The sequence below is a fragment of the Aedes albopictus genome, chromosome 2, assembly GCF_035046485.1.
Source record: "Aedes albopictus strain Foshan chromosome 2, AalbF5, whole genome shotgun sequence".
NCBI lineage: Eukaryota > Metazoa > Arthropoda > Insecta > Diptera > Culicidae > Aedes > Aedes albopictus.
This window is the reverse complement of record NC_085137.1, coordinates 472736351-472747102: the sequence shown is the minus strand read 5'-3', so window position 1 is coordinate 472747102 and position 10752 is coordinate 472736351. Positions and strand designations below refer to the sequence as shown.

The following is a 10752-nucleotide window of genomic DNA, read 5'->3' as shown; positions in this document are numbered from 1 at the left end:
GCTGCCTCATGGACGAGTGGACTGTTGGCGGAGCAAGTCGCCATCACCGTGAGGTTCCGTATTATGCCAAGTGATTCTACTGCAGTTTGCTAAGATGGCTGGGAACGGATTGTTCCAGTGAGTTGCCCGGCATTCACAATATCCACTTTACTAACTGTAGAAAATTAAGCCAAACTAGGAGCAAATTGTCCAATCAAACAACAGTGCCGAAAAGTACTACTTTTCGGCACACTTGTTCAAGTGTGGAAAAGTAGGCCATTTCGCTGCCTTTTCACCGATTGAAAAGTTAACACTTTCGAAACGTAGGTAATTACAAAAAAATATTTTCACAGATAACACTAGTTTACAGCATTTTTGAACTCGGTAAGCTGATAATCGTTTTTGGTGTAGAATCATGCCCTGAGTTCAAAAACGCGAAGCAAAAAAAATACAGTAGAGCGGAAATTTTTTCGACTTTCCATACAAGGTTGATGATTTGAAATCAATTTTTGTTCTATTTTTAAGCAAAGTCACTCATTTCACACATCCCATTCTCCGTAATCAATGCTCCGATTGAGCTGATTTTTTTACTGTAACTCGCCTACATATGATATGTCAAATAAACGTTGAGAAAGAATTTTTATATTGATTTTTTCTTATTGAAAAAAATACATTTCTTCATATATTTTTGGAAAATTTGCTAAAATTTAAGGAGATCGTCCCCTAAACTCGCCAATATCTTCAATTTCATCAGTCTGACGCAAAACTTGCATTCAGATGATCGAATGGTGTTATATTCAGCTTTTAATTTGTGGAAAAAGATTTAAAATTGGTTGAACAAAACGCAAGATATTTGAATTTTATTAAATTCCATAGTTTAAAAAATTAAATTTCCATAGTTTCAGTTGTGCTGAAGCCTTTGCTGCATTCGGACGTGCTTACGTTAAGCACCGTGCGCGTTGAATTATCGATTCTATTATCGTGTTGTTTGGATGGCATCTGTTTTGCCTCGTTATTATTGTAACAATGGTTGTTACTCTTCGCCAAAACACCTTCAAAATAGATCTTCGAAACTTTGAAAAGCGTCCGAGTTTTGAAGATGTACATGATTTCATCTTTCGAAGCCTTGCGCTCCGACCGACACAAGTTCAACGTTTGCAAATGAACCACGTTCAGTGTTGTGTGCATGTGAAATGCAATGATCTGGAGACTGCTCTAAAGGTGGTAGAGCAGCATAACGACCGTCACGAGCTTGAGGTAGCTGGTAAGCGGTACAAAGTTCGTTTGTCAATGGACGACGATAGAATCGAGATAAAGGTTCACGACCTGTCGGAGAATGTCTCAAATGCAGACATTGCTACATTCTTCCAACAATATGGTCAAGTCCATACTGTGAACGAAGCGGTATGGGGTAAGCACTTCGCTGGCAGAGGCATTCCTCCCGGAGTGCGAATTGTGCAAATGGTTCTAAAAAACCACCTGAAATCCTACGTCACAATAAAGGGTGAACAAACGTATATTTCGTATTTATCCCAGCCGGCAACGTGTCGGCATTGTACCCAGCTGGTACACACTGGCAAATCATGCACTGCCAACAAAAAAAGCTTGGCACAAGCAGCGTCCAACAAGATCACATCAACCAACTTGGCCAATCCAACCGTTTCCATCACCCCCTCCGTTGTAACATCCAAGGTTGTAAAGAAGAAAGGCACTGATGAGCTCCAAAATTTGCAACAAAGGCTTCCACAACAACAGTCTAAGCGAGTAGTATCCCGGGTCGATGATAGATCACCACCACCGTCGAATGAGAGATCGCCACCACGGAAGAAAAAAGACAATAAAGCAGAGCCGGCTGTGAAATCCGTTGTGCAGAATGAGAATGAGAATTCTACCGATGACGACGATATGGATACCACTGAAATACCCGAAGAACCGGACTTCGATGAAGATGCAGACAAGTGGTTCGCATGGATGCAGAAGTATTACAAACGTGTTAAAAATAAAAGTAGAATTGAATTGTAGTTTTAGTTTATATAAAATATGTATGCTTGGTCGACCTGAATGACTCACTTGAGTTAAAAGGTCGTTAATAAAACAAACAAACAACAACAAACAACATAGTTTAAAAAGTTGTAAAACTCGATATTGAGCTAAAACTCAAAAACTGTTCTACTTTATTTTTTTTTGAAGCACGATTTCGAAATCAGCGCTAAATTATGCTTCAAAAATTTTGCTCGTTGACGGAAGTTCACGACTTTCGTTTTATTTTGTAAACTAGTGTAATAGGGGGACTCACAGATTAAATTTCTGCGTAAGCTATGATATTCTCCTTATGTGAAATGTTTCATGATTTTGCGAATGAAATAATCAAAGATTGCCTTGGTGATCGCGACGTTTAATCAGAATAAACTTCAATAAGCGGTTTACGCTATTAAGTGAATCCCCCTAATGTTTTTAACAGTTTAATTCTTCATTACACCAACGAACCTAACCATAAAATAACTGACAATTCTGAGGTCATTTTGACAGATTTAACATGAGCATGAAAAGGACGGCAACTTGATCGATAAAGTAGAATATATGATCCGTCTTTTTCGTGCATGTGTGTGGTCTGTCAAAATGACCTGAGAATTGTAAGACATTTTCATGGCTAGCTTTGTTGGTGTAATGAAGAATTCACTGAGTTCTTCACTCAGTACTGACAGAAACTCACTTTTGAACAAGGAATATTGTAAAAAAAAATGCTTGTTTTAATATAAAATTCAAACTAACATATTCCTCACGGCTTCTTCCATCATGTTCACACTCCTAGGATTTAAATTTATGATGTTTTTCAAAGATCTGATGGGTTTTTCAGGGCACCATCGATGTTACCTACGCCAAATTGAAAATGTGATTCACGCTTACAGTATGCGACAGGAAAAAATGCGAAAGTGTTTTTCAACTTCAAACCTCATTTTCGTCCATTTGACATTAACCAATCTATGTTTCAACGTTCCATGATCTATAATAGGCTAGTTTTCTGAAAAGTTAATTAAAAAATTTCCCATTTTGGTCACTAACCTTTACAGGGCGGCGCCTGAAGATGAAGACAACCAGAATTTTCAAACCGCAGAAAATCGCACAGGTCGCTAAATTTCGCATCTGATAAAACAAAAAGAAGAAACGTCAAAATCCCATACAAAATCAAAACAATGCAGTGCCCTATATGACAAACTTGCTGTACCCGGCAAACTTTGTCTTGCCTACTGCGTTTTTTGACGTTTCAAGTCTCTAGCCTAGTCAAAGTCCCCGTTCAAAATGTATGGAAACCCGATTGACTCTCAATTTTCCCACGTTTTTCGCCTCGTAAATCTTCCTTGGGTATATATTAGACCTGTTCACTTTTTTTGACCTACCCGTGTCACATCAAATTATCAATCCACATGCAAAAACAAGTCTTCAGTCCAAAATTGAGCCAAATTGATAAAGGTTTAGAGGTGTATCAAATCAATTTTGTGTTTTTTCGAGAATTTTCACGAAAATGTACTCCAATATCCAGAAAATTGCACCGAAAAGGTACAGAAAACACCGTTAAAATATAGTTGGAACAATACTCTACAACTTTGCCGAAGACACTACGGTGTTTAAATTGCTTATTTCAAAGTTATTCAACAAATTTCGTTGAAAAATCGCGAAAAAATACAATATTTTTTCGGTTTTTCATGTAAAAGTCATGTAAATTTACATTGTTTTAAGTGACTAATTTAATTAGCTATTGCTCCTATGCGTTACGAACATTTCGTCCATACATCATTTTAGTGTAGGAATTCGTTTTCATTGACTAATTATCAAAAGTATGTCACGTTGATACTAAAAATCGCATAGAGTTGCCAGCACAAAATTAAACAAAGTTACCCATGATTAAAACGTCATTACATTTCTTTGTCGCATCTGCATCAGTTTCAATTTGGTGTAGATGGTTGAGCATGAGACTGCCGATTCGAAGATTCAAGGTTCGACCCTGGAATAGAATTTTTTGCGTCTCGATCCAGCTATAAGTTAATGAGACTACACTCCGCATCTCATTGCAATTTGGCATCATAGCCTTGTTTCGAAACCGTAGAGTGCATAGTAAGAATGAAGTTTCCCTTTATCGTGTAGTTGTGTAGCTTGTGGCTAGATCTAGGGGCAAGACACTGTGCAAACGAGAGCAACTCTGAGAGATTCTGAGTTACTCTCTTTATCGATGATCGACAAAATTTGTTGAAAGACATCCTTAAAACTGCAATTTTCATTCAGCACACGCAACACTTTGCAGTTTGACATTGGTGCCAGATCACACTTTGGCATAAATGGGAGAATTTCTGAGGAACTGTGAGGAATTCTGAACAGCACCTCGAACAGATTTGCTCTCGTTAGATCTGTCTTGCCCCTAGGGCTAGATAGATGCAAGTAATCTCCACAGTTGTATGATACATTTTGCATCCAGAAGCAGTTCCATCATCGTATTGAATTGTTTTAGCTAAATTAATCGGTATCAAACAGATGTCCAATATTTCGTCCAGCTGATCTTGTCGACACGATTTCTTGTCAACAAGTAAACTAAATATCGAGCTAGTCCTGGAATGGGCTTAATTGGCAGGTCCCGATCATCATTATTTGGGAGATTGCGTGTAAGTCATGGGCCATGGCTCATGACAGATTCATCATCCTAACTGCTACAAAGAAAGAAAAAAAAGTTTATTATGTATTTGAGCTTGAACCTGGGACCTTCTGATCCGCAGGCTCGAGCCTTATCATCTGCGCCATTTCTGATACTTGAATCGAAAGACATTACAATACGATGGCATGACGTCTTAATCATGGGTAACTTTGTTTTAATTCGCGCTGGCAACTCTACGCGATTTTTAGTATCAACGTGACATACTTTTGATAATTAGGCATTGAAAACGAATTCCAACACAAAAACGATGTATGGACGAAATGTTCGTTACACAAAGGAGAAATAGCTAATTAATTTAGTCACGTAAAATATTGTAAAATTACATGACTTTTATATGTAAAATCGTAAAAATATCGTGTTTTTTTTCGTGATTTTTCAACTAAAATTATTGAATAGCTTCGAAATAAGCAATTTAAACACCGTAGTATCTTCGGCAAAGTTGTAGAGTATTGTACTAACTATATCCTAACGGTATTTTCGGCACCCTTTCGGAGCAATTTTCTGGATTTATGAGTAAATTTCTGTGAAAACGGTTAAAAAAACACAAAATCGATTTGATACACCTTTAAATCTTTATCAATTTGGCTCAATTTTGGACTGAAGACTTGTTTTTGCATGTGGATTGATAATTTGTTGTGTCACGGAGAATCTGAGAAAAAAGTTTCAAAGTGAACAGGTCTAGTATATATAGATATAGATTATGGATCACCCAAAATATTTCAAATGATTCGATTTTTCAATTGCAATTGATAACTGAGACCCCAGTACTTATTTAAAAAATATAAAAATAGAGAAAATACTGTTACATGTAAAAATATAAGGTAAATTGTTGAAAAACTATTAAAGTTGCCCCGTTTTGCTATACCTAATTATCTTTGTTTTGGAGTGTAGAGATTTAAAAAAGACAACATAACAATTCTTACTTATACCAATATCAGCGTAATTTATCTTTTTTATTCCACTAGTGTTGCATGTGTACCGAAAGCTTTTCAAGCAAACCGCATGTCATCAATCTATAAGTAAAAGGAGTTTCTTTCCGATAAAAAGCCACACAATACGAGTTATTGATAAAAAGTTTTTCATTTTTCTTTATTCTCCGGTTTCGTCTTTCGGTTTCAAAATTTAGCTCCTGTGTATTTCATGTTCGTTCGCGATCGTTTTCTTCTGCACATGAGGAGGAGAGCGTTACAAAGCATATGCATATATGATTCCTCTGTTTATTAGCCGAGTAAACGACCGTACTTTACTGTTGGTTCGATCAAATGACTATTAAATATTTTTTTTTTGCTGCTTCTATTGACTCAAGGTGTATACCTTAAAATGTGTGTAATTTGTTTGTGTGTTTGTAAAGTGTACGTGGTGGTGATAAATGTTCGGCTGTTGTAAGGTTTTTAGTTGATTTTTTTTTGTTTCGTGTATATGTATATATTTATATTATACTCAATGAGGCTGGCATTTTAGTGATTGTGATTTTTCTTGGTTTCGGTCGATTCCTTCGTATTTATTTCTATTTTAGTAGCACACAAGAAATAGTTGTTTTTTTTTCAATTTAGCGTTGGCGGCTTTTCTGAACGTTTGCTATGATGTGGTGTGTGTGGGCTTCGTAATGTTTTTTTTTTCGAATAGTATGATAAGGTAAATATGGAACACAGAGTTACTGTTTCACTACAAATAGCACGTCACGTCACGCACACGCACACTCGCGCGCACAAACAGGCTTTAATCGGGTTCACAAAATACATCTTCCCTTCAAAAAATGGGGGAAGTGGTTTAGCCGTGCTTTCTAGGCTTTTCCTGTTTTCTTTTTGTTCGCCATCGAGCAGAGTTCAGTTCTTTTAAGTACTTTTTCCTTACTATACGATTGTTCAACTCTTTTGGTTGTGACTTTTGTTCGCTTCATTGAAGACCGATCCACCTAAAAGCTACGTATGGTATCCTAAACACATTAACGTGGGACTAAACCCAAACAATAATAATAATAAGCGCCTTATGAAACATACTATCACTGCCAAGAGAGAAGAGGGATTCCACTTTTTGCCTTTTTTTCATGTTTCCTAAACATTCTACGAGAAATAATTTAAAAAAGAGGATAGCACACATTTCTACATAAACCTGCAGGGCAAAAAAGCGAGACAGAGTTAATTTTAGGCTGCTACTTATTTAAAAATATATGTATATATGCGCGATTGAAGCTTACAAAAGTTAATAAAATTACATTTTTTACATAAATTTTGGCAAATGGCGAAATGGTATTCATACATGTAATTATTTTATGTCGATGTGTAAACTTAATTCATGTTTCTTTTTAGTTATGAAATCGTCAGCGCTGCTATTACATTTCTATCCCTACAAAAAGGTTGTATAAAGCAATCTCGTACTCTTGAGTTGAGTGTTGATTCCACACACCGTTCCTTCGAACTTTTAGATTAAAATCATAGAGGGCAGCTGAAATCTTCGATTAAAAAAGCGGAAATCTCCACACAGTCGGAGGACACATTGTTCGATTACCGTGGAAACTTTTATTATGCACAATTTCGTTGTTTACAAATCAGAGAATAACGTTTTCCACCTGTTTTAAACGACTATTTTAGAAAAGCACGGTGGCGCCACTTATGATTCGATACATAAATTAAAAACAGTATTCAAGTGGAAAACAAATGGGAGCGCCGCTACTAGAACCGTAAAACATTCATTGGAAAGTGAAAACAAAAATCATAATAACAAAAACAAAGAAATAAACAACTGCAGAATAAAATTTAAACAACTAGAAAATCAAAAAAAAAAAAATACAATCATGTGTCTGTCGTCGTTAGAACGCAGACAGATAAAACATATCGATGATCGTTTTTTCAAAATATAAGACACATAAAACATCCGGTAAAAACAAACGAAATTTTGCTATTTGGCCTTTCTTTTTCCCAAACAAAAAACAAATTAAAGACAGGCAAAGGGAGGCTGGGGTCTGAGGGAAGTTTAGTGGAAACGAGTGATGATGATCGCGTGTTACTGTTTTAGAACAAACCACGCTCCTTTTTGAGCTTGGTTTGCTTCCACGCCGGAAGTTGATCGAACTCGGCCTTGGTCAGGCCCAGCCCCTCCGGATAGTCCTGCTCGTGGAGGTACAACTCCAGCTTGGTCGGGTCGACTCCCTCGGGTAGCGGTCGTTCCAGCAGCACCGACAGGGGGTACTCCTTGCGCGACAGAAGCGACAGACTGCTGGCTATTGGCTGCGGGGCAGATTTACGGCCATCCTGTGGTGAGGGAAGGGAAAATAATGGAAGATAAAATTGTGGGTAATTCTGTAATAGTCTGGTAAAAATGCGGTTAGAACTGCAATAACAGAGGAACGGCAATTAGATTGCATGAAACTTTTTTTTTTTTTTTTTTTTTTTTTTTCAAAGTGATTACGGCGGTAGCAACACTGTGCTTATGTTCTACACCGCACCCTTTCCCTACATTTGCTTCTAGGAGCCTCTATTTTTGTTTCAACACACAGAAGTACGTAGGCATGTGTGGCCCAAGTCGACACTGTTTGGCCTGCGTTGAACAAAAATAGTTTTACTAAAAGTTTCCCCTTTTTTTCTTTTTGTCAATTGGTTTTTTAGTATGGTCCATGTAATTAGTTAGGTTCTTGTCAATTTGTCAGTTATTCGAAGTACATCTCCAAGGTAATAGTCAATTAAGTCATTCTGATCTGTTCTATCATAGCAGCTTTAATCTTTGCTTTATTGAAGTGTAGTTTTATTGGAAATATGCTGAATGTCGTTATTGAAAAGATACGTCTAGAACTGTGTCCTGCTAGTTGTTCCGTCATGCACAGCTTTTTTAATCGATTCTGTGTCAAATTGTTTTCTTGATTTTTACTTCTCTGTGTACATCTCTTGTGTCCTTAAAATGTCATCGGTCCAAAACCTACAGAAACATGTAACTGAACTTCTGATATTTTTTCTGTTGATGTCATAACATCATCTAAGAGATAAACAAAAATTGCTTGTCAACTATTATGTATTCATCCCCCTACAAAAACTATGAAAAATATTCAAATTCGTTCTGTCCTATCGGCCCTATCAAGATAAACCATGTCATTTTCTCATGCGTGGACTAGAAATGTCAACCTAGTCATACAAAAGTAACGTTGTTCAATTAATAAAAAGCAGTCAGTTTTTTGTCCAGTCCAAACTGTCATGTCAAGTGTTCGCACGTTAGCTTCGAATCTATCAGCACAATTAAGTGCTGCAAATCTCCTTCCCACTATTAATTTTTCGGTTGATTTTAATTGCTTTATTTAAATTAAATATAATACAGTATAACATTGTAGAAATTCGAAAAAGCGACTATGACATTAATAAATTACTAATCAAAATCAACCGAGAAATGTGGGAAATAGAGCCCAAACAACATTTTGAAGTCAGCTGGCTGTAAAAGGTTCCAAAACCAGTCACAAATCCTATAAAACTTTTATTAGGATTTGTAACAATCATCAAAACCTTCTCAAATCCAACCGATTTGGAACTATTGCTTGGGAATAGACTCTACTGAGCCCTGGCGGTTCCTCCGTGTTTATCGAGCATGTCTGATGCATATGATCAGCCATACTCCATCTGCAGCAGCCGGTTCGTGATGAACCGTTGGAGGCGCATTAAAGTGTTAAAAAGGTGATATGTTTCACTAAAGAACACTACATTACAATAATCAAAATGAAACTCCTTCACTTTAATACCGTCAACCCCTGCGAACTTGGCCAGGGAATTAGATTGCATGAAACTTAACTAAAATCGAAGATCACTTTATCAAGAAGACTAGTGACACTGTTAAAAATTGAGAGATACTATCAGCAGCGCACCACACGGTTGTAGATTGAGCTATTTATAACAGTGTGAGTGAAGATTAATACTCGCACCAATATACTGTCTTTAGATAAGATACTTAGGATACTACTTTTACTCAATAAGAGACAGGGTCATCGAATGGAAAAAGGGCATAGTCTTTTTCATAAAGTGTGTCTTCGCTGAAACAAAACTTCAGTACAATAACATAAAGTTTGATTGAATGACAGAAGTTAAGAAATGGAGGAATGAAATGAACTGCCCCCATTCGCACAACAGTCCCATGTGAATAGGAAACCCAGCAAACATGGGACTGTTATGCGAATAGGGGCAGTGAATACCTTAGTTAAATTATTGCAAGTAAATAACAATCAAAGTTAACATGGGGTTATCTAGACATTCGTTCGTTAGAGTTTTTCCCAGCCCAGTGGCAGGCATTGTTGTCAACATCTTCTTTGTTATAATGGCCCCAAAATGTGTTGATCAAACGGAAATAGGCCCCCAATGTCTCTATACTGTCACTCAATGTTATTGATATAGGCGTGCCAAAGGCCTGGTTTTTCCATAATACTGACCTACTGCTACTACTTTGTCCAGTATTAGCCTCTGCATGCTGTGAGATTTTACCTTTAACGGCGAGCACTGTGTACAAAATTTCTAAGAGAGTGAGTAGGACAGTACCAAAACATGGCTCGCAGTAAAAGTCAAAGAACAAAAGAATTTTGCCAGCATACACAGGCTAATTGTATTATATACACCGACAAACCGACGTGTCAGTGGTGTTTCAAAATTGTTGCCCTAAATTCAACAGTCGACCAGCGAAGTGAACGATCGCTTCTGTTAAATCAGCGTCGAGGCGAACTTTTTCCTATATGAACATGAAAGAAGACAAAGCAGCTCTGTATTTGAAGAATAATTATATGCAAAAATTTATCATTTCAGATTATTCTTTGTCAAACATTTGACCCTATGTACTGACCGCCTAGATTGATTTTGTTCATATAAGAATCTGAATCAAATTCAAGCAGGGTATATGGTTCAACATAGTTTATTGCATTGCTAACTGGACTGCGACAGAGTGCGGAATCTTAAATAAAAGTGCGATATTGCATCAAATCGTTCCGGTGTCTTCACCGCACTTATTCATCATGAGCTAATGAATAAGTGCGGTGAAGACACCGAAACGATTTGACACCAAATCACACTTTTATTTGAGATTCCGCACTTCCTCGTCGCACTTTT

General features: G+C 37.0%; 1 protein-coding gene and 1 long non-coding RNA gene across 27 annotated transcripts in view; one reads left to right on the top strand and one right to left on the bottom strand.

Moving 5' to 3' along the window:
* The first annotated feature begins 2192 nt into the window (after positions 1–2192).
* LOC134288645 (uncharacterized) lies at positions 2193–6796 on the top strand. Its single transcript, XR_009998080.1, has 2 exons — positions 2193–4118; positions 4398–6796. It is a non-coding gene; the product is annotated as an uncharacterized LOC134288645 (long non-coding RNA).
* LOC109414826 (supervillin) overlaps positions 5746–10752 on the bottom strand; it is a 1049091-nt gene continuing 1044084 nt past the window's right edge. For 24 of the 26 annotated variants that reach the window (XM_062854050.1, XM_062854054.1, XM_062854049.1 and 21 more), the window contains one exon: positions 5746–7935. In XM_062854050.1, the coding sequence (XP_062710034.1) occupies positions 7696–7935 (240 nt within the window). In that variant the 3' untranslated portion in view covers positions 5746–7695. The remainder of the gene's footprint in view (positions 7936–10752) is intronic. The other 2 variants (XM_062854057.1, XM_062854058.1) reach the window with 1 other exon arrangement.